This window comes from Pholcus phalangioides, unplaced genomic scaffold, assembly GCF_987345545.1.
Source record: "Pholcus phalangioides strain wild (caught in Gottingen) unplaced genomic scaffold, Ppha-v1.0 ptg000042l_1, whole genome shotgun sequence".
Classification (NCBI taxonomy): domain Eukaryota; kingdom Metazoa; phylum Arthropoda; class Arachnida; order Araneae; family Pholcidae; genus Pholcus; species Pholcus phalangioides.
The window spans coordinates 29636985-29662296 of record NW_028301628.1 but is presented as its reverse complement, the minus strand read 5'-3'; the positions used below and the strand labels follow the sequence as shown (position 1 = coordinate 29662296).

The 25312-nt window shown below is 38.4% G+C and overlaps 1 protein-coding gene across 1 annotated transcript; it reads right to left on the bottom strand.

Moving 5' to 3' along the window:
- Positions 1-375: 375 nt before the first annotated feature.
- Positions 376-24492, bottom strand: Acsf2 (Acyl-CoA synthetase family member 2). Its single transcript, XM_089254852.1, has 16 exons — positions 24059-24492; positions 22164-22362; positions 21922-22050; positions 19477-19530; positions 19257-19375; positions 16408-16455; positions 16144-16261; positions 13939-14034; positions 13699-13847; positions 9623-9714; positions 9417-9493; positions 7882-7989; positions 3668-3816; positions 987-1128; positions 716-826; positions 376-608 (listed from the first exon to the last, which is right to left on the bottom strand). Exons 1-16 carry the CDS (start codon positions 24316-24318, stop codon positions 483-485), a joined length of 1977 nt encoding a protein of 658 aa, XP_089110978.1. The 5' UTR covers positions 24319-24492; the 3' UTR covers positions 376-482.
- Positions 24493-25312: the final 820 nt, after the last annotated feature.

The window sequence follows — 25312 nt, the reverse complement described above, 5'->3', positions numbered from 1 at the left end:
GCAGTGGATTAAAATGTAATTCACGGGAAAAAAAAGCTTGGTTGGAAAAATATGAGATAAATATGGTATATAAAATATATGTATAAAGTCATGATAATTATAGTCATAATTATTATGATATAACTTAATAGTCAGGAAAATACAATTAATCTTTGATTTCTCAGGATTCGGGACAAAGTTCAGGAAAACGGGACATCGCCCCGAAATTTTGTTTTTCCTATTCTTTAAATATGACCCAGAAAACTTAATAGGTCAAACACCCTAGATCTCGACCGTCTGTCACAGTGAGTCCGATTTTTCTAATAAATTTTTTTCACGGTCACAGTCCGGGAAAATCCTGAACAAACGGTGCAAGAATGAAGTAAAAAAAACGGCTGAAAAACACATAAAACATTTATTAATGTTCATAATTATTTTTATAGCACATACATTGCATTTGTTTTTTTGCGAAACAATGAAAACATGGTTCACGGGATTCACGATTAAGATTTCAATCCAAGTTTTACGATCGATTCCTGCCTCATCATGAACTTCTGGATCTTGCCGGATATCGTCGTCGGGAAATCGTCGACGAACATTATGTAACGTGGCACCTTGAAATGGCTTATCTAACGGATAAATCGGATTTAAAAGGAAAGAAGCAAAATTTTACTTCATCTGCACTCATGGGAAATTTTCTTATAAAATAATTTCTCTAATAAAAGGCAATTGTTACCTTGCCCTTGCAAAAGGCCCTGAGATCCTCTTCGGTAAGCTTCATTCCATTTCGGAGCTTGATCCATGCGCAAAGCTCTTCTCCAAGCCTCTCATCTGGGACGCCACACACCTGTTTGAACATTGGAATGTAAAATCATTAAAAACTCATTAAAATCATTAAAAACTCATTAAAATCATTAAAAATCATTCAAACACGAACACAAACTTGTTATAAAATATCCTATCAAATGAATACAATTAAAATGAATAGATTGTGGCAAGTCACTTACATGAGCTTCGAGTATTGCGGGATTCGTGTGCAGGAAGTTTTCGATTTCCGTTGGGTACAAATTCTCTCCTCCTCGAATCACCATGTCCTTGATTCGACCGGTGATTTTGATGCACCCCTCGTCATTCATTTCTGACAAGTCTCTAAATAATAACAAGGAAATAAAATTATCATCAATGAATAGTATTTTCAATAATAAGGATAGGTTTCGAGGCGTGAATGTGAGCTGACCCTTCATTTCAAAAAAAAGTCCCTCTAGATTTTCCTTTACCCTCTTCATTCCGAAAGTCCCTCTAGATTTTCCGTTTCCCTCTTCATTCCGAAAGTCTCTAGATTTTCCTTTTCCCTCTTCATTCCGAAAGTCCCTCCAGATTTGCCCTCAGCCACCTCGTTGGGCATTTTGCCTGTTGTGGCGTTGTATTTTCCTTTTCCCTCTTCAGTCGCGAAAGTCCCTCGCGCAGCAGTGGTTCTTAAACTTTTTTCCATCCCGCCCCCCCCCCCCCAGTGCAAAATGCTACTTATCTTCCAGCACCCACTTCGGTAATACACAATTTAGATTTTTGTAATTAAGATTAATTAATTTTTATAAATTCTTTTTGTATTTAATTCCGTTTTCGGCCATCCAAGGCTAATTATTAATTTTGGCTTCTTTTTTTCAACTAATTCAAAAACGAAACTAAGAAAAACTAAAAAATTAAAAACTATTGGCGCCTAAAATTTTCTTCGTGTAGTTACTGAATTGCAGGCTGAGAGAAGCGCAAAATGTTTGGAATTTACAGCAGCATATCTTCCAACATATGAAAGAGGGTCATTATGCGCTGAAAAAGTCAAAAGAAGCATTATTTTGGACCTTTTCCTTTGGGTGCAAACATTTTTGGCGACTAAAAAATTGCTCTTTCACCTAGATTATTTTGCGATTTGTCCAGTCCTGCATTAAACTGAGGTAACTTTAGGGCAAGCATTATTTTCATATTTGAAATTAGGTGGTGGGCTGAGTTTTCGTGCTATCATCACGTTCTTGATCTAGAATTGTTTATAGCAGTTAGCAGAATGCGCTGAGGTGCCTAAATAAATTCTGAGTGGTGCTTCTGATTGTTGGCGCGTCTTGTTTCTCCCAAGATGAAATACCCAACAGAAACGCGTTGAATGGACAGAGTTATCACATAATTATTATTTTAAGAGTGCCTATCATACTAAATATTGGTTTGGCAGCCATCATTCATAAGAAAAGGATTGTTTGAAAGTTGGAGAGAATTTCTTTGAAAAAAAAAATGAAACAAAATATTTCTTTAACTTTTGAAAAGCATTCGCGTGCCACTTGTTGCAGACGTGCCACGGGTTGGCCAACCCCTGAACTAATCGAAAAAAAAACTTTTGCTAGAACAAAATTTGACATGACAAATTTCCACAAGTAAAGTTGAAAGATGAGGTGGCAAATTATCGGCGGAATTGATATTTTTTTGAGAATCGAAGAATTCAGCTGTTATCATCATTTCCATTTTCCTGAACGAACATGTTCACATGTCGTAATTATTTTTCCATCTCGCATCCCCAGTTAAAAACCCCTCCTCTACAGCAACCCAGACCCGCGTGCCACACGCAGCCCTTGGAGTCATCTGATGTAGCCCGCTACCTCACATTATGTATGATTTTTTTGCCACAAAATAAAGTGCTCCAAACTCAGCCACGAAGCTGTGCTGAAAGAGATCTCGGCAACGGGATAAGTCCAGTGCCAAAGTTCTGGCGTTCATTCAAATGAACTAAGTGTCACATTCACAGATCACTCAATGATCCGCGATATATTGAGTGACCTGGGACACAGCTCCAGGGCACATAATCTGCCCGTGGCACAGTTCCACATCGCTCAAGTGACCTGCGACACATTTACTGATCACTTGAGTGACGTATGGCCCAGTTCCAAAGTACATAAGTGGCACGCGGTGTAGTTCTACATCACCCAAGTTACTCGCGGCACAGTTCCGGTTCACTGAAGCGACCTACATGGCACATTTCTTAATTCTTTCATATTTCTTTCATTCTACGGTGCATGACTTAAGTGGCCAACAACGCATTCCCAAATCACTTACGTGACCCGCGGCACATTTACAGGTCGCTTGAGTGCCGTAAGGCACAGTTATAGAGCACTTAAGCAACTCGCGGCACATTTACAGTTTACTCAAGCGACCCTAGGCACATTTACAGATTACTTAAGAGACATGTAGCACAGCTCAAGAGCACTTAAGCTATCCGCGGTGCAGTTCCACACCACTCAAGTTACCCGCAATACGGTCCCAGACCACTCAAGTGACCCGTCGTATAGTTCCAGATCACTTGAGTGTCCAGGGCACGTTTTCAAACCAATGAAGCGCCCCGTGATTTTCCTAAAGTTTGAGTAACCTTGATCTAAGTGCCTTGGATGCAATGCGTAACTCAAATACAATAGTAGTTACAAAAGACGGAAATTTAAGTATCTTCCACTTTAACTTCCAATATGAGAGACAAATGGCAGTACTTCTTGAACGATGAAACAATGCATAATTATGATGTCATAAATACGTGAGGGAGTCACGCACAATGCACACAAGCGATCTGTAGAGAAATGTTTACGAGGTGCATGTTTTTTTTTTTTTTATCCAATCCATCCAATCAATGATAAGGATTGCGAATGGTGATTCCACTTACCCCGTGTGGTACCAGTTGGTTCGGTCGACGACTTCTTCCGTCTTGTCCTTCTGTTCCCAATAGCCGAGGAACATGACGTGACCTCTGACGCAAAGTTCCCCTTGGTCACCGATCGGCACCAGGTGCCCTTTCTTGTCCACGACTTTCATCTGCGTATGCATCATTACACCATTAGTATATAGGCTGTCCCCTAAATTGTTTGCGCAGCAGATGTATCTGCAACCATTGACTTTAGAAACATACTTTTAATTGCAAAAAAGTTAAAGCATGACGTGAAAAGTTACACTCAAAACAATTAATTAATTTCCCAAGCAGACGTGTGAGTAAAAAAATAAAAAGATTAATTTTTTAAAGAGAGACCGTAAACAAGGGCTGGACAAATCCCAGGCGCAAAGTCGCCATGGTGACTAAAAAATTGGTACTGGCGCCTGAAATTTTCTTTGGGTGTTTACTAAAGTGCAGGCTGAGAGAAGCACAAAATGTTTGGAATTTATAGCAGCATATATCTGCGAACATATGAAACAGGGGGGGGGGGGTCATTACGCCCCGAAAAAGTAAAAAAGAACATTATTTTGGATCTTTTTCTAAGGGTGAAAAAATTTTTTTGACGCCTAAAAACTTGGCGTCTTGTTTTTTTTCTTCCATGTAGTTTATTATCATAACGTTTTTGTGAAACCTCTTGAAACTTTGAGTAGTCAAAATCGCACGTCAAGTGAAAACAAAAAAGTAAGTTAATTTTTTGTCAAAATGTAAACTTATTACATTTGACGGGGTATAAGGGCATAGCTAAGGGCATAAGGGCATAGCTGTCCAAATTTCAGTCCTCAAAAAACCTTTCTAATAACGTGATCAGCACGTATTCCCAAGAGATCTGTCTAGGGCAGTGGTTCTCAACCTTTGGAAGTCCGTGACCCGGTTTCATTTATTTTTGTAAGTGGAAGGCCCGGTCACACACATGATTGACGGAATATGAATGGGGGGGGGGGGGGAAGGAAACGGCAGATCAGTAGCGGCCCGGTATGAATGATGCCGCATCCCAGGACCGGGCCGCGGCCTGGCGGTTGAGAAACACTGGTCTAGGGAATTTTTTAGCGTTATCCATGCCCGACCCGGGATTCAAACCCAGACCAGCACAGTCAGAAGCTAGATCCCTCACCACTAGACTTGCGAGGCGGAAAACTTCCTTCCTTACACTTTAGCTATTTTGTTAACAATCAATCACCTCCATTCGCGACAAGAAATTAGTGCGATTGTTGCGGGGGGGAAAAAAGCAGTGAGACAACCAAACAATAAGAACGCATTGTTGTGGCTCTAGAACGAACTCCCCATTGTTTGAGATGACTATAAAAGAGGGCCCCCCTTCCCAGTAGCCCACGTCGATTCAGGTCCACAAAATGGGCCTGGAAGAATGAATCTGAAGTCTCGCAGTTCTTGGCTGCCTCTGTTCTCTAGCGACTCGTTAGAGCAGGATCTTGACGATTCTGTTGGACAGCGATTCGTTTGTGACATTCGAGTGGTTCCTGAGCCATGTCCAGGTGGTAATTCCTTGTAGTAAATCCTAGGTTGTGGATCCGGGTGGTAAATTCAAGGAGTCGATTCCCGGGTAATTAACCCGAGATGGTAATTCCAGGCTAGAAAGAGCGAGGTCATAAATCCCAGGGCAAAAGATCCAAGGTAATAATTCCGGGGTAGTAATACGTAGGCTATAAATCCCATACCCAGGGTGTAAGTAGTATTCCTATTTTTTTAGGTAATCCCTACGTCGTAATTCCTAAGGTAGTAATGTGCGGTTCCCTTATTTACTATGGTGGGTCCCCTTGGTTCCTAGGTAGTAATTCCTCGACCGTGAGCCACAGGTAGTAATCCCATGGTCGAACTGGTCTCATCACTAGGTAAGACATCTTTGAATGACGCAGGTCGACGAAGGAACGGAAAACATGGCGTTTCGCCAATGTCAATGTTCCGAATTATGACGTTTTAGTCATCATCAATATTCAATTCTGTATAGCATTGGATATAAAAAAAAAATTATATGAACATGAAGATCTCCCCTTTCAAGCGCCGTATGATATAGGAGAAATTGTTGTGAAATGTAATGAAAGGATGCCATGCAAATAAATATTGTACGGCGCGATAGTAAGAGGGGGAATACCATATATCGCATTACTAAATATGAAGTAATTTGTAGCCAAAAAATGCAATTTTCGAGAACTTTTATCGCTAAGATTGCTGAAGAGTGGGAAAATGAAGGACTGCAGAAAATCACAGTAAACTAAAGTGTATTTCATGAAAAAGCATTCACCATTCACTGGGGACCATTTTCATTGAGAAAAATACGGGAAACTGATATAAAATGCGATAAGATACGGTATATCGCCAACTATTTCCTTAAACATTGCCATAAGTACGAAAAATCACCAATTGTTAGAATAAATAGAAAATGAAGGACTACTGGAACTCGCAGTGAATTGAAATGGCAACTTCGAGGCGCGAATGCGAGCCGATCTCCCCGTTAAAAAGTCTCGCCGAAGAGAGCAACAGGCCTACACAACGGTAAAATTATTCATTCATTACACTTCACTCGCTACGAGTTCAGAAAAACCCATAGTTTAAAGAAATTGATTGCAGATGGCAGACCTACACATAACATGAATTACACAGAAACAAACTTCACGGAAGGTCCACTACACATACACACACATTCCTACATCTACCAATTCGTTAGAGGTTCAGCAGAGGAATATGGACGAGGTGCATGTCTGGTTTAGTAGTAGTGAATTGAAATATAGTTGGTTACGGAAAAAACATTGATCATGACGAATATGTGAGAGAAGTATTTATATAAATAGTCATAATTATATAAATAGTCATAATTTATAAGTTGTGGAAAAGTAATCTTCCTCCACCATTCTAAGTAGAGATTACAAGTTCAAATGAGATTCGTTGGAAAAAAACGGGAAAAGTCGAACCCACAAAAATAGCTTCACCAGCTTCAGTAGAAACTTTATTAAAGCTGATGTGGGCAGAGCTCCCTGAAGAGTGAAGACTAGTTCAGGCATGCACAAGTTACCTTCATGGTATGATACACACACACCTTCAGTTTCACTTGCAATTCAATAAATCAGTTTTCTTCACAAAAAAATCTAACATTCTATGTATAAAACTAGCGGTAATACCTGGCACTGCCTGGATTTTCTTCGTATACTTGGGAACATTAAAAAAAATGACAAACCAGTGTTTGGGAACCAAGGTAATCAAAGTAGACATCTCAAAAGTCATTGTTTCTGGACGGATTTTTTACCTTATAGGGCATTTGCCCAACTCTGACGAACATTTAACGTTTAGGTTGAGGCCTCTTTGGTACACATACAAAATTTGCCATAAATTGGCATGAAATTATAGATTCGTACCTGTATAGAGAACATAAACACACAAACAAAAAGACAGGAAACCGACTTTATATACATAGATGTCGAGTTTCTTAGCTTTACAGCACCATCTGTAAGCGAAATTTGAATTTTCTTTCATTTGTCAAAAAGAACTCTAGGCCACGATAAGTTATCTTGGAGTAAACTGAATCTTTTCATATCAAACTGGTTGATTTGTTATTCATTTGATATTTATTATTGGCTTGATATTTATTCTTTGGAAATACGGTCTTTGCGTGGCGTCATTTTGTACTCGATTGGATAATGGAATTCAAAGAAATCCTTGAACAAAAGAAGTTTCTAAAAAAACATCAGAGACTTCCGTAGTTTTTCCACGATTCGCCGTAGTTCCATATTTTATGGTAGAAAAATCCGTAGAAACTACGAAAATTCCTCAGTAGTTGGTTAGTATTTTGCTGGAAGGTACCCAACCAGTCTTCTAATACCTTCAAGCCTCTAATTCATTTGACAATCATTGCCAATAGTGGAGCGGGCACACTACTAACCTGTAGGACGTGCTGGGCCTGCGTAGCCATTGCTTTATTTATACAATTCCCCACAAACACTCAAGCATGCTTGTACAAAAAGATTGAATGCATGGATGCAACCTTGTCAAGCTTGCGGTTGCTGTACGTGCGTGGCCGACTTCAGCAGCTCGGTTGAAAAATGTGAAACTTCATATTTTTTTCTACAGCCCTAGTCACCTTTCCATTTGATCACCTTACTTATTAACTGTCATATTGGATTTGACAATTCAATGATTTCAGGAGATAATTCTCAACTTACTTCAATGTACTCGAGTGGAGGAATGAATCCTCTGCAGGGGCCTGATATGCCATCTTCTAAAGGTGAAAGTGCAACGGCTGGACTGTTTTCCGTCGAGCCATACGCCAACTGTAAGTTGAAATAATCATTATTATATTTATACACAATTTGTTGTACAGGATGATCGAAAATTAAAGAAGACAATTATTTACTGAATAATAATGGTAGAAAAATGTAAAAACTGTTTTTTTTACCGAATTTATAGGAATGCAGTGGGTTTTTGTGCATGGAAATGAAATTTTATTCGTTATTTAATGGAGTATTTATATATCTACCCCGGGTCCTCGAATGGCCCTCTTGCTGGGATATTGTAAGTGGGGCCATGGACGAAATCCTCCGAAAGAGGAGCCATGGACGAAATCCTCCGAAAGAGGAGCCATGGCAGGTTATTAAAAGAGCCAAAGAAACCTCTAAAACATGCATTCAAGAGTAACAGTGCGTGCCCAGAGCTCCAGGCATCAACTTTATTTAATTTTTTTTCGTTATAAATTTACTCATATAATAATTTATTAAACAGAAAGGGTCTGGATGGGGGGCTAGGGTTAGCAGGTTTGAAAATTCCAGAATGAGGACGCATGATTGTGTTGCCTTGGTATCATTCAACTCTATCCACTGCCATACTGAATTCTGATTACGTGACCTAAGGTTACTTTCTTTCTTTCAAACCGAGCGCACAACTCAGGTCTATCGCCATGGGCAATTTACTACCTAGTGAGTTGTGCCGGAAGTGCCTAACTGTCTGAGTGCGTATCTAGTGTTGCGTCTGATTTTTCAGTGCTATATTTCAGAAGTGAAGTTTAATGATTGAATATTTGTGCTGTTTGTAGGCCTGTTGTTCTCTGTGGGTGAGTCTTTTTAACGGGGAGATTGGCTCGCAGTTGCGCCTCGAAGTTCGGAACCACAGGAAGCCAACTTCAGCCGACCACCGCTGTGGAGACGGTGGGGTCCTCGCGATGCGAGTCCGTCACCGTGACCATTCGACCACCACAACGGTAAAAATGTCCTAAGGTTGCTGGATTCCGAAACTTGGAAATGAGGGCTCATGAGCGCACATTTGCAACGTCACTTAGTTATTTTCACGAGATGGCGCTTCTGTACCAACAAAGGACAAAAATTGTTTTCCAACTAAAAAAAGAGGCGTATTTATTTATTTTTTTTTTTTTGGAGGAGGTATTTTTTAATGAGAAATAAGCACAGTCCTGGGTTTTCTCAAAGAGTGTGACGTCTGGTAACCATATCGGGGGGGGGGGGGGGGAGAAGGGGCTTCAGTAAAGGGGAAAATCCCGCAGGAAAAAAAAAATACGGTACAAAATGGGCCATGGGCGAAAAAAAAAGGTACGCTCATACGTCGAGATACGCTGCTTTAATCAATTATTGAACTTTACTTTTTTGATCCCACTGTATATCCTTGATAAAATAATTATGCACTCGTTTGAACACAAAATATGCATCATGAAGAGTCTAGACTTCGGATATTGGCCTTAATGTATACATACATGAAGATTCCGGACTTTGAGTCGCTCATCGAGTTGTTTTAGTACTTCGACAGGACAGGGCGCACCACCTATAACGGCTGAAAATTGAAAATTAATTGGTGGTTGTTAGTCTTATGCGATGTCTCTATGAAGCTATCCAACGCAAACGAGAAGAAAATCCTTGCTTATGTCCTGGGACATTGCATTCAGTATGTTCCAAAACTCACCTTGATGCCACGAGGATAGATCGTAGGAACTGTCCTTGTAATTCCCAAGAATATCCACGAACATGGTCGGTGTACCGTATACGGTTGTACACCTAATAGAGACCAAACAAAAGGATTGTAACGTGGTGAAAAATATTGACCTTATATGACAAGTATTCTATGAGAAAATTTATTTTCTCTTGTTTTTTAGCCGTCAAGACTTTATAAAAATTTCCCGTTATTTACCGTCCAATTAACAAAGCTCACTCGAGTTAGTAAGTTTTACTCTTATCATGGATTAAGGAAGGATTTTAAACCTTTCAGATATTGCGGGCCAAATTAGGACTACCCGTGGAGCCCACGGGCCATCACACTAAGCCATGCTGCGATATTTATAATTCTTAGAAGAATCATGCCCCTTTCCCCAGAACTGAAAATGTTTATTTCTTCTGAAATCATTTCTTTCAGTAATTCGGAAAACTTTGTTATTTTTTTTATTTAATTCCAGAATTATTTCTGCCACTGATTCCGGAATGAAATGATTTCTTTCACTGATTCTGAAATGATTACTTTCACTGATTCTGAAATGATTACTTTCACTGATTCTGAAATGATTACTTTCACTGATTCTGAAATGATTACTTTCACTGATTCTGAAATGATTTCTTTCACTGATTCTGAAATGATTTCTTTCACTGATTCTGAAATGATTTCTTTCACTGATTCTGAAATGATTTCTTTCACTGATTCTGAAATGATTTCTTTCACTGATTCTGAAATGATTACATTCACTGATTCTGAAATCATTTCTTTCACTGATTCTGAAATGATTACTTTCACTGATTCTGAAATGATTACTTTCACTGATTCTGAAATGATTTCTTTCACTGATTCTGAAATGATTTCTTTCACTGATTCTGAAATGATTTCTTTCACTGATTCTGAAATGATTACATTCACTGATTCTGAAATCATTTCTTTCACTGATTCTGAAATCATTTCTTTCACTGATTCTGAAATCATTTCTTTTACTGATTCTGAAATCATTTCTTTTACTGATTCTGAAATCATCATTTCTCTGAAATGATTTTTTTCTCTGATTCTGAAATCATTTCTTTCACTGATTCTGAAATCATTTCTTTCACTGATTCTGAAATGATTACTTTCACTGATTCTGAAATGATTTCTTTCACTGATTCTGAAATCATTTCTTTCACTGATTCTGAAATGATTTCTTTCACTGATTCTGAAATGATTACATTCACTGATTCTGAAATCATTTCTTTCACTGATTCTGAAATGATTACTTTCACTGATTCTGAAATGATTACTTTCACTGATTCTGAAATGATTTCTTTCACTGATTCTGAAATGATTTCTTTCACTGATTCTGAAATGATTTCTTTCACTGATTCTGAAATGATTACATTCACTGATTCTGAAATCATTTCTTTCACTGATTCTGAAATCATTTCTTTCACTGATTCTGAAATCATTTCTTTTACTGATTCTGAAATCATCATTTCTCTGAAATGATTTTTTTCTCTGATTCTGAAATCATTTCTTTCACTGATTCTGAAATCATTTCTTTCACTGATTCTGAAATGATTACTTTCACTGATTCTGAAATGATTTCTTTCACTGATTCTGAAATGATTTCTTTCACTGATTCTGAAAAGATTACATTCACTGATTCTGAAATCATTTCTTTCACTGATTCTGAAATGATTACTTTCACTGATTCTGAAATGATTACTTTCACTGATTCTGAAATGATTTCTTTCACTGATTCTGAAATGATTTCTTTCACTGATTCTGAAATGATTTCTTTCACTGATTCTGAAATGATTTCTTTCACTGATTCTGAAATGATTACATTCACTGATTCTGAAATCATTTCTTTCACTGATTCTGAAATGATTACTTTCACTGATTCTGAAATGATTACTTTCACTGATTCTGAAATGATTTCTTTCACTGATTCTGAAATGATTTCTTTCACTGATTCTGAAATGATTTCTTTCACTGATTCTGAAATGATTACATTCACTGATTCTGAAATCATCATTTCTCTGAAATGATTTTTTTCTCTGATTCTGAAATCATTTCTTTCACTGATTCTGAAATCATTTCTTTCACTGATTCTGAAATGATTACTTTCACTGATTCTGAAATCATTTCTTTCACTGATTTCGAAATTATTTCTTTCTGTCGCTGATTCTAAAATTAAGGAAGCAGAATTCATCGATTCGGCTTTTTTTTAAATTTAATCGCTTTTCAATGTATATTTTCAGATACTTGCTTAAAAATATTTAGCGGGCCACGGCGAAGAGCTCCGAGGGCATCATTTGTCCCGCGGGTCATACGTTGAAGACCCCTGGATTAAGGTAATTTTCATAACCTACAGTTAAATTGGTAAATTGGCATTGTGAAAGTTTAATCTAACGGGCTGACCATATTTCACAGGGGGAAAAATGCGGGAAATTGGGATTCCAAATACGAGAAATCACCAGTTGTCACTACAAAATGATGCTAAAAGTTCGCAAAGTCGCCAATTAATGCTAAATTCTAAGGAAATTACTGGAGGGGGGGGGGGATAAAGGACTACGACCAGTCGCAGTAGATGGAGAATTAACATTAATTCTACGAAACAATACAAAAAAAAAAGTTCAACTTGACAAACATATAAAATGGGTATTCATGCTTATAGTCACACGGTTATCATAATATAACTGAAACGTTATCATTATTAATTTATTATCATTATTACCCACTGTTAATAATTAATATAGAATTATTCTAATCCCCGATTTCAGTAAAGGGATAAACATTCAAGTAGCCTTCGTTGTAAATATGGGGGGGGGGGGGAAACGGGACATTTTTATCAAAAAAAGTCGGGACGCCCACCAAAATACGGGAATATATCGGGAAATATGGGTCATATTGTCACACTTATTCTCTTCTTTCACGTTCAGAATGCATTTTCGTAGAATGCATTTTAACTCACTGCGCTTTGCAACAGCCCTTTCTTTCACGCCGTTGGCAACAATCGGCAATTGCATTGACGGTTAACAACATTTTTGGTGACAACTGGCGAATTGCTATATTTTCTTGAGTTTAGGGCATACATGCTAAACCCGTGGTCTGCGAGCCAAATGTGGCCTTAGAAGTCAACTAATGTGGCCTGTGACCTTAAATATATATATAGAGTATAATTACGTAAAAAATGAACCAAAATTAGCACGTTCGCAGATCACTTACAGACCCTTGAGTGGCCCATGGCACTTTCCCAGATCACCGTGTCACCGTTCTAGGGCACTTGCGTGGCCCATGACACTTTCCCAGATCACTTAATTGAACTACGACACATTCACAGATCACCGTGCCACCGTTCTAGGGCACTTGAGTGGCTCGCGGCATATTCCCAGATCACTTGAGTGGCTCGCGGCACATTCCCAGATCACTTGAGTGGCGATTAACCGAGGTTTATTTACAAATCACTTGAGTGACCAGTGGCGCAGTGCCAGACTACTCAAGTGACCTGTGGTTCAGTTCCAGAGCACTCAAGTGAGCCGTGGTACCATAATTTAAGAGCCCAGAGCCCATTCATAGATCACTTAAGTGAACCGCGGCACCTCAGATCACAAGAGTGACTCGTGGGGCGTATTTACAGATCACCGTGGCACAGTTCCAGAACAATTAAGCAAACAACGGCAAAAATCACTTAAGCGACCTATTTAGAGATCACTTAGGTGACCTGTGTCTTATTGACAGCTCACTACTTAGGTGACCTGTGTCTTATTGACAGCTCACTTAGGTGACCCGTGTCTTATTTGCAGATCACTTAGGTGACCCGTGTCTTATCACTGCGGCACAGTACCAGAGCAGTTAAGCCACCCGAAGCACATTTACAGATCACTTGGCCCTGTTCTAGACCACTTAAGTAAATGGCCCGTGATAAGTTTTCAAATCAAGGAAGTGGCCCGTATTCTCCAAAAGGTTGAACATCCTTATTCTGTAATATTTAGAGATTTCATTTCCCTCATTTTTCTTCAGCCTATTTATAGCACAAGCATCTCACTCGATGTCAAACTTACTTTCTGGTTTCTATGGCCTTCATGGTAGATACAGCATCAAAACCGGCAGATGGGAATACGCAGGTATGTTGAAACACCACAGATCCCAACGATCCCAGAACACATCCGAAGCAATGATAGAGTGGCACCTGGCAACAAACCACGGGTTTCTGAAACCGATATAAAAGAGAATCCAAGGTTATTTCAATGATGAGCTCCGTTAATGTTATAATGAGGAGTAATGGAGGTCAGTCAACATACCGTGTGGTGATAACCTAATCGCCGAGACGAAACTATCGCATTGTTTAATATGTTGTGGTGGGACAATACTGCTCCTTTTGGTCTGCCTGTCGTACCCTAGAAGGAAAAAACAAAAACAGACTATGCCAAAATTACGTACATTTTTCTGAAGATCATATACAGTGGATCCCACTTATAATGTTGTTCAAAAAACTACCGTTGAAAAACGTTGTAAGCGGGAAAACGCTTTAAACAGAAAATCTTGGAGTTGAGACCACGAAAGTGAGTCGTTCTAAGCGGGAACACGTTAGAAGTGGGAACGTTATAACCGGGATCGATTGTAACTCAAAGTGTGGTAATAAAAATTTTTTGTCTTTCATATTTCCGAGAGCATTTCTTCAGGCAGGGTTTCGAAACGTTTTAGCAACCATGAAAATTGTAGGACCAAAAATGATTATAGTCACCAAGGAATTTACTAATGACCCTCACAAAGAGAAGTGGGGGGCTGACATTGCCTTCAGACCCCCCTGGTCCAGGACATTTTATCAATGGTTCAAGATCATGGGGGCGGAAAAAAGCTATATATAAATTATTATGAAATCGATTTTTCGGACAAAAAAGATAACCCCTTGAAACGCAATTTATTCCAAGCAGCACTGCTCAGACATACAATTTCATGGCGAGCTGAACTCGTCATCCAGTTCAAGGGGTTAATACTACTTTATGAATCCCCTGTTACTAATCATAGATGATGGTATCCAAGAAGGAGAAGACGGGACGTGACTTCAATGTATGATGATATTTCGATTAAGAGGAAAACCCAAGCTCAAGTGTAGATGCACTTGATGCACCTGAAGTTGGTGAGCCAATTCCATTGAATGCGAAAATTTCTACAACATCTGCTTCTGGAATGCATTTAAAGAAATTTCTCCCACTCTGGAATCCCCTGGCACTTCAAGACAGGGGTCCAACTAAAACGATAATTGTCTTATGTGCGGTGAATTCGGTAAAATCAAAGAACTCTGGTTCAGGTGTCGTTTGGGTTCTGGGTGGATGCACTCAGATTGCGGAGACAGCAGAAAATTTTATTTGTGATTCTTGTAGGCAGCGTTAGGTTCTAAGCCAGTTTCAATTCTGCTGTTGATGTTATTTTTGCTCTATTTTTTAAAAACATAGATGCAAATGTTACTTAAATTTTCAGAACATGAAAAGTAATCGTATTGATCAAAAATAATTACTAACTTTATGTTTACTTTAGTTGTATATTTTCTCAGGAACAATTGATTCTAGAGTCATTTATGTAATTTGAGTAATTAAATTAATTAATTTCATAAAAAATACGTAACGGAAGCTAAATTCCTTACTTAGCTGACCTTGTTCGGTATCCGGACAGTGTAAGCTCTTAAAAAAAATTTCCTATAAAAACTTTGACTATAAAGTAAAATGTTTTGTGGTTTTTAGTAGGTAATGAAACAGGGTATCTACCTACAGCAAATGTTTTTCATGAACTATTACAAATAACTGAGTAATTAGAGATTTCCCTTAAGTGTTCGGCATTACTCCGATCTCCCCTATGTCCCTCAAAGAAAGAGGTAAATATCACGTAATCCAAAAAGCCTCATAGTTATTGGATATAGCAGGCTGACGCATGCATCACCTTTACCCTTTTTTGTAGTATATCCAATGGCTACAGGTAAGATGACCTTCTTCAGTCTTCAGTGACGAACTTTGCGCGGAGACATTCTGCTATGGATGGTGTTGGCTCTGGAAAGCTGTCTTTTGCTCCGCCTTCTCATAACGTAATTTTGTAATTTTGATCTTAGCCAATCAGGTAACCCCATGTTTAAATTCTATGTATAGGATGGCAAAATGTACTCGGAGTATTTTCCGATAAGACTTGTGCCAGATCCATGGTTTTGTTTAAAAAAAATAAAAAAACTGCGTGCTTATTGTTGATTTTATCAAGATAGTGGCGCCATTTGTTATAAACATATACAAGTGACGTTTCAAGGTGTGCGCGCATGCATCATCATTTCCAATTTCCGGAATCTGGTAACACTTGTAGTGACAGAATCATATTGGAAAGTGTGTCGCGTTACTTAAAAGTGACAGCAGCTGCTTCTACTGTACTGCAACGGAAGCAATTTTTTTTATAATTTCTTGTTCATTCTGGATTTAAAATGTCGCATCTTTATACATTATGTACCATTAAATGTACCTACTTACAGACGTGAACTGGATGTTTACAGGATCATCAAACTGAACCGTCTTCTCGATGTCTCTGAGGAGCTTTTTGCTGTCACTTCCTCCCGCCTTCAGAACTTCGTTGAAAGTGAAGGTTCCGCTGGAAATTAATTACACGACATATATGAATATATTACTTGTTCTAATTAATATTAATTAATTTTCTTTTATGTAATGAATTCCGAATTATAATACTGCAAGTTGTTTTCTGTAAGAAACTCAAAAAAAAAAAAATTATAATGTTACCTATGGGAACTTTCACCAATTAATATAATCGTCTTCAATGTCTTTAATCTGAAAAATTAAATTGGCAAAATTTTCACAATCGTATTTGAGGTTGAAACTTATATTAATTAGGTATATGCAGATAAAAATACTATCTATACTTATATTTTGAATATTCACTGAGGAATGTTTGTTATAGTGGATGGTCTGTAATGATTACTAAGGTCGGGTTTACGCTATAAAAGTTTCATAAAGGTTCTTTTATAAGGCTTGAAAAATGCAACCAATAAGCGCATCGTTTACATTCAGGCGAATGTAACCATTAGGCTTGTTGGTTAGTTTTTCTTTTTCAAATTTTATCCTTTCTCAAGACCTTTTATCATACTTTCATAGTGTAATTCCGGCCTAACGTTTGCGTGTTCGGAGCTGTCTGCAGCTCTTACCAATCATCAGGAATCTATGAATCTTTGGGAACCATTTTAATGAAGGAATGGGTAAAACAGATCAAAAGATTCCAGCTCTCACGATAAATGACCAACTTTTGGGTATATAGTCTGACCCGCCTATAATGAGAATCTCGTTTTCAATGCAAATACAAGCTAAATCGATTTTCAAGCCAAAAAAAAATAATAAAATTTGGGAAGTTGAATGCTTATAGCGAATAATATATGCAAGGTAAAAGGCGTATGGTATTTCACTAGCGAACCGTTGATCCTAGAGGCGTACTTTCAGTTAGAAAACGTATCCAAATAACGTGTAGCACTCAGATAGGCAATTCATGTTGTATAGTTATTAAGATTAAAAAAAATTATCTTTTTATACGGAAATTTTCTGTGCTCAAGAACGCAATTACGAAGTTGCCCTGTCTCTTCTGATTCCAAAAAAAAAAAAAAAAAATTCTATGTTTCTTAGTGCAACATTCACTGAGATATTCGAATTAGAAAAATGAAGGAAAGTTTTGAAAAAACAGCGTTGAATGCGAAGAAAAAACGGTTTTTCCCGCAACTTCTCTCCATTTTTCGAATTCAAATACCTCAGTGAATATTGCACTTAGAAACGCGCGCGTGGGATTTTTTTTCTTAGAATCAGAAGATACAGGGCAATAATTTTGTGATTGGGTTCTTGAGCACCGGGTGTCCGTATAAAAAGTTAATTTTTTTTTAATTTTAGTAACTATACAACCCCTTGCCACATGAATGACATCTGAGTGCTACAGCTTATTTGGATACTTTTTCTAACTGAAATTACAACTCTCTAGGATCAACGGTTCGCCAGTAAAATATCATACGCCCTGTTACCTATGCACCCTGTATATATCGTACTGTATTTTATCGATATTTGACGAATTGACTTGATGCTTTCTAACTTTTCAACAACTATTTAACTTTTAAAGTAAAAATTTTTCTTTTGGCATTTTTTCCCAAAAAATAAGGAATACAACACGCGGAAAAAGAAAAATTCTGCTCGTGATGCTCAAATACATAGAGTCTGTATTGGAAGTTGAGCAACAGCTGAAGTAGTCATTTTTTTAAATTCTAATTGGTTAGTTTCTTATCTTCAGTGTTCATTCTTTCCTTCCAGAGGAAGTGTTGCTTTTCCTGCACATTGATAAAAAAAAAAAATACTACAGGGTGAAAAACCTTTAGTCGAACCAGTTGATTCATAGTCATACCTCATTATCTCCATATTATGAGAGCTATGAATGAAACTCAAACAGTTTTGTGGTTTTTTGCATTTATTTTCCATTTTCCCTCATTTTAGCACATCGGCTAACGAAGATGGTTCGTTCCGGAATCACGTTCGTTAGCCGAAATCTTAGTAACCCGAAAATTGATTCCACCCACAGGTTTCTATGGAAAACTGTTTAATTCGTTCTTCTGTCTGCCCCAAAATTTTAAGATAAATTTTTTAAAACACCGAAGAACGATTTAAAAAACACAACAACTGACTGAAGGTGAAATGAATAGTGTCAAAATTGGATAAATGGGAATCTAAAGGAAGATGAGATCTTTTTATTTCACACTATGTACGCACACGCACAACCAACACCAGCTTTTGTCTACTAAAAGAACAGCGTTGAATGTGGAAAATCCGTTATACCCACATTTAACGCTGATGTTCTTACCCAAATATCCTCCGTTTTTATAAAAAATTTTTTTGTTGGTATCAGGAGAGACAGAGCAACAACTTTCTAATGTAGTATTCTAACTAGGAAGTCAGATCACGGGAAAACGTATGAAAATTTAGATTTTTTATTTTGTGACACACACTGTATTTTCACTCTAAAAACTGGTACAGTACAGGGTAATTTTTGAATGCCTGTTCAGCATTTTTTTAAATTGAAACTATATCTTTACGAAGGACGGTTGATGAAATAAAGGCCGTGTTATCACTTACATGACACCCTGTATACCGACTCTCTGAGTACAGCTTAGGCTGTAAATTTCATCATCTTTTATCGACACACCTCTTATACACGTACACTAAGACACCCAACAATTACATACAAACAATTTCTTATCTTCTTCATCCAGATAGTGCGAAGCAAAAGGCATTGAACAGGGAAGTTTATTGGAGTCTATAGACTCGGTACGCTCTGAGAAAATGCATCTACCTCAGTCAGTCAGTCAAAATTTGGAAGACGAGAGTTCAATGCTCGATGCTTCGGGCCAGTTAGTAACGGCACAAATTTGGAAAAGTTCTCGGGCCATCCCTAGAAAACTTATAATACAGTGGCTACTCAAGAAGGCATGCCTCAAATTTAAAAAAGAACAAAACCTTGCCATATAGTATTGCGTATTACTTGAAGAATTTTTTTTAATGGAAATTATTGTGTGTTGAAAAAGAAAATAAATAGTTACTCCATTTACTTAGAGCTTTGGATATCACCAGGCTTGCTCTTGGAAAGTTCTGGAATAATCGAGCTCAACATGCCGTAGAAATTCTGCGTCTTGAATTTCTCTGATGAAATCAAAGCTTTGCATCCCACCTTGAAAAAGATTAATAATCACCATCATTGCTTGCACGTATTGTTTGTGAAATATTTGTATTTCAAAGGATTATAATATATATATATATATATACTCATACCTTATTAAGACAATACTCGAGTTCATCTTTCTGATAAGCCGGATTGATATTCACCTAAAAGCATAACGAGGTGAAACGTAACGATTATTATCTTGAAAATGAGTATCATAACCATTATTACAAGCAATGCAATCATTGTTTAGGTGTTTAACTGATTTTTAAAAAAAAAATTGTTGTTTTTCTTTTTAATAGTCGATTCGCTCAATCAAAAATTAAAGATCCATAAATTTTTCTAATTATTTAAAAATGCAATTATGCAGTGGTTATTTGATTTCATGAACGGTAGTTATAGTAATGAAATAAACTATATCCGTTCAATTTAAATTTTTTAATTACTTTCATGTAACCATTCTCCGGTGTTTTCAATGGATGTAATGAATAAAATCAACGAAGGAAAAAAAAAAATCAAATTTTCGGTACGTTTTCCTGAAATAATGCTACAGATAAATGGGTTAAAAGCAGTTCTGCTGTGGTTGAAAAAAATCATTGCTGTTATTTTCATATCTTGTGACCAGTGGCGTAGCAAGATCTGGTGGCATCCGGTGCGGAGTTTCAACTTGTCACCACCCCCCCCCCCCCACATGTCCACCAAAATATAAAATGAAATTTACTGAGGAAGCAATTTTTGTTATTCAATCGGTTAAGTAATGATGAAATTAAGTTATGAATGAAAAACATGAGTAAGGGGCCGTCCGAGTATTACGTCAGCAAATTTGTAGCCATTTTGGACCCCCCCCCCCCCCCCCACTGTCAGCAAAATTTCGTCATCAGCTCTGGCCTCCGCCTCCTAACGCATATTGGTGGAATCAGAGACGTAAGCTGGGGGGGCGGGTCATATGTTATTATAGTCAATTTATATTTATTTCAATGCTATTTGAAGAACTCAAAATTTCTTTTTAAGAAATTAATTACGACCCACCCTCTAAACCAGGGGTACTAAAACTGCGCCGCGGAGCGGCGACCCTAACAAAGGTTTTTCGAAGTAATTCTTTGATCATTTTTGTCGCACCACGGTCATTTTCTGCACACGAGGGCTGGGACAATTAGACTGGGACCTACAATTCATTGCCGATTTAGCGGCACCCAGTGCTGTTATACATCACTCAAGTTACACGCAGCCTATTCCCAGATAACTTAAGTGATCCGTGGCATAGTTACGGAACACTTGAGTGATGCGCGGCATAGTTACGGATCACTTGAGTGATGAGCGACACAGTTCCAGAGCACTTGAGCGGCCTGGATTCATTTCCAGATCACTTGGATTCGCGAAGCATTTAGAGATCGCTAAAGCGGCTCTGTAGGGATTTCTCAATAGGGAGAAAATATTAGTTCAGGTGCCCACAAACTAGCAAAAGGGTTTTCCTCGTTTTTTGCCACACCGAGTAAGATGCCATTAAGCCTATTTAATATTTTCATGAAGGATGGTTGATGACGTAATCATAATCCATCCCCCCCTCACCCGTCAGCAAATCGGAAACCCCCCTTTCCCCCCATCGATACTGACATAATTCTTGAATGACCACCAACGTGCTATTTTGAAATAGACATACTTGTTTACTTTATTGTCGGTTGTAGACCGAACAATACCAACCCATCCCACTGTCTAAAACGTTTCCGCACCGACTATATTACAGTAGTATGATGTTCGGGTTAAAAATATCATCTTCTTGCACAGAACGACTTGGGGGGGAAATGATATTTGTGGCAGGGATGAGACGATGAATCACCAGGACCGGTTGTTTGTTTACTTGACCATCAGCACAGTTCAAAAGAAATGCGACTGAACACCCCCCTCCCCCCTCCAACCCACGCACCACACAATAATACTAAATCATTACAGCATCACATCGTTCACCTGCAATTTGCTGCAATTAGTGATTTTAAAGGTCCATGTAAATTATTTGACATGTTATTTTATGTAACAAAAAGGCACATTAATACAAAACAGGTGGGGGGGAATTCTTTTTTTGCCACCCTCTCAGAGCTGGTACCCGGTGCGGGCCGCACCAATACCTTCTAAAGCAGATATCTTGCTCTAGAAGATGTTGGCCGCACCCGCCTTCCCACGCCAGTGCTTGTGTGTGACACCACCTGTTTAGAACTACAATCTATAGGTGACGTTGCGAACGTTACGCGTGCATACGTTCCCATTTCCAACATTGGGAACTTGGTGACCCTACTGTCATACATGTGATTAGAAGTCATTTTTGGGATATAAATGAGGGATGTATGTACGGTCAGCTCAGTGCTATTATACATGCGGAAAACAGCGCTGAACTGAGACCCCTGCTGCCACCTATCAGATAGAACCAAAACTATTTGTTACAACTCTTGAAGTAAAAAGTGTTGGTTTTCAACCGGTTTGCCGCATAAAAATGAACACTATATATGGTGTATCAATAATATAATCACTACTTATAACGTATAATTACTTGAATCACTGACCAGAAGAAGCCCAGCTTTCGGTGCAGCAAACTGCACCACTGGCCATTCGTAGGTATTTGGAGCACACAGGCCGATCCGATCACCTTTCTCGAGACCTAAAGCTAATAATCCAGATGCCAGGTTGTCGACCTGGTGATAAAAGAAAAAGGAATAGAAAAAATAAGTCTATCGATTTTCTCAAATAAAAAAATCGTTTTTGTTTTATCGGTAAACATGGAACAATGATACGAGAGATCGCTTACGTCATCTTTGAACTGCGAATACGTTTTCTCGATGCCCTGGTGGTGAGATACGAAAGCTGTCGTGTCACCGCTTTCATCGGCCGATTTATCGACTATTTGGCCGAGGGTCGCGTGTGAAAGGATGAAGTTGTTTTCTCCTGGCATAAAAGAATAACTGTATTTCGTCTTTGAGAGCTTGCTGCTACTGCTGCTGAATTGCCTGCGATGTATAATGCATGACGCTCACATATCAAAACACTCATTTGAAATGCTCATCGATAAAACTATATACAGTCGAATCCCGTTTTAACGAATACCGTTACAGCGAAAATCTCGTTTTAACGAACACTTTTCTAATCCCCTAGAGAAGTTTACGTAGGGACATTTTTAAATAACCTGGAATTCCTTTATAACGAAATTTCGTTGTAACGAAGGGATTTCTATGGTCTCTTGGAGTTCGTTATAACGGGATTCGACTGTAGATTTAAAAATTGATAAAGACACAAGGGCTCACGAGAAAATGTTTAGGATAAACACTTCAAGTCATGAGGGCCAAATGTGGCCCTCAAAGTCATCTTATGTGCCTCAAACCTAATTTTTTAAAAGTGAACCAAATGACACCTTTGCAGATCATTTCAAGTGACCCGCGACACAGTTCCAGATCACAGAAACTGCCCACGGTCTATTTACACATGCACTAATTGACCCGTGGCACATTCCCAGACCACTCAAGTATAACTCACCTTTGGCATATTTCCACTTGAGTGATCCGCGGTAAATTTACGGGTCACTCAAGTGATTCGCAACTTATAGATCACTTAAGTGCTGTGTGGCACAGTTCCAGATCAATTAATTGGCCCACGCCACATTTCCGCATGACGTAACTGGTGTGGTCTAGTTCCAGAGTACTTAAGCTGCTCGCGGTGTAGTTCCACATCACCCAAGTTACTCGCGGCACAGTTCCGGTTCACTCAAGCGACCTACACTGCACATTTCTTAATTCTTTCACATTTCGTTCTTTCTACGGTGAATGATTTACGTGGGCCCGCAACACATTCCCAGATCAATTAAGTGACCCTCGGCACATTCTCAGATTACTTGAGTTACCCGTGGAACATTCCCAAATCACTCAAGTGACTCTCGGCACATTTACAGATCACTTAAGTGGCCAGCGACACGTTTTCAAACCAATGACAACTGTCCCGTTTTTAAGTTTCAGAGGTTTCAGTATTTTTAACTGCATATCAGATAATTTTTTCCACATTGCATAAACCATTGATAGGCCATCATATTTTCGTCGTTCCCAGATCATATAAGGGTCGTTCCCAGAGTAGAAACTAAAGGGAGATTTAGGGAAATCGCCCTGGTGCTCCAGGTCAATCCTTCCTATATACTGTATCTAGGCTGTCCAGGCTGTGGATAAGTGAGAACTCGAATTTTTTTTCTGCCTTCATTTGACCCCCCTCCTGAAAAATTACTGTGTGGGGGGGCCACCGAAATGCACATTTGCCCCTTGTGATGAAGAGTATATTCTTGCTTCTGGTGTTACGGCCCCAGAGGCTCCGTCTACTCCTTCCAGTTTCCTCAACATTTTTGCCATCAAGGTATGGCTCAAAAACGTGGTGCCATGTGAATTTGACTATTGGAAATTTTTGAAAGTTTTAATGGTCTAAAGTTTTAATTCTTCCGTTCATAAAAAAAGAAATCGGCCGGGCCACGGGCTTTGAATGGTTGAGAACCACTGCTCTAGACTATGGCACAAAACTAGAAATTAGATTCCAAAGATGTTGCTAAAAGATTATGTATTTGAGCCCTCTCTGTATTGACACAGAGGTTTTCTATACATGTACACATCAATTTTACAATCAAAATATTTTTTTTTCAAAGAAGATAACGGTTTCGAGTTATGAGTATACCTGGTATGCAAGAACAACAGACGTCCAGTCTTATAAACTCGTGCCATGGTATACAGCAGGATTTCTGAAACAGCACTAATATAGACGAAAGATAACTGATTCCGCCTCACTTTTTGTTGTCGCGACTCCAACCACCTGAGTTGTGCGGTGAGTTTTTTTGCTGTTGTTTGAGAGAGTAACCTTCGCACTATATGATAAGCGAAGGCCGGCTGCGAGAAGGAAAAACGGGAAGCACTCTCAGCACTAAGCACTAATGACATAGGAAAAAATAGATTTCAACAAAAAGTCGATAAACATAATCAGCTGACTATGACATAACACAAAACTGGGAGGAGAGAAATACATCTGTCGCGAGATTGAGAAGAGTACGCATACGTATATACGCGCTATAGACACTTAATACGCGCTATGTAACGGAATCTCGAGACGTTAGTCAGAGACTTGAAGAAGAAAAGAGTGGGGCCGTAACGGGTTGGCGACCTTCATTGGCCCATTTTCGAACTCAAACATGATAAAAAGTCTCCAAAAAAAAAAAAATAATAATAATGATATCGTTAACAAAAAAAAAATCCTATTACAGTGTTTCTCTACTATGGCCCGCAGGCAGACTTGATAAAATTATTCATCCGTTCTAATTGATATTAGTGATGTCCATTTTGAGTTCAAATAAAATTATACCTTCGTACTTACTTAGGTTCAACATGCATCATCGAGGAGAATGCAATCCTAAATACAAGATATCACTAAATTTTACTAAAAATTGCAATTTATTGTTTTGAATGTAATTTGCTAATTACTTCTAAAATTGCTGGTGGGGGTGTGGAAATGAATGGCTGCTGCAAATCACTGTAAACAAAAATGTATTTCACGAAAAAAAAAATTCAAATATGCAAGATTATACGGAAGACTGGATGTTGTGAAGATTTTTATTATTTGAGATGTTAATTTTTTAAGGAAGGAAAAAACTCACCTCTGCCGGGAGTCGAACCCGGGTCCCTCGATTGCCGGACGAGTGCTCTGACCACTAAGCTACAGAGGAGATAGAGATTTTCCTTCGCTAGAGCGTATATGTGCCGAACGGAACCGTGCAATGGACGGTGAACCGATCAGCTAATAGCTCATGGACGACGAGCTAGCCCAATATCTTCACAACATCCAGTCTTCCGTATATCTTGTATTAACAAGTGGAGAGCGACATCCATGTCATATTCAAATATGATCTGATAACCATATTTCATTGAGAAAAATAAAATT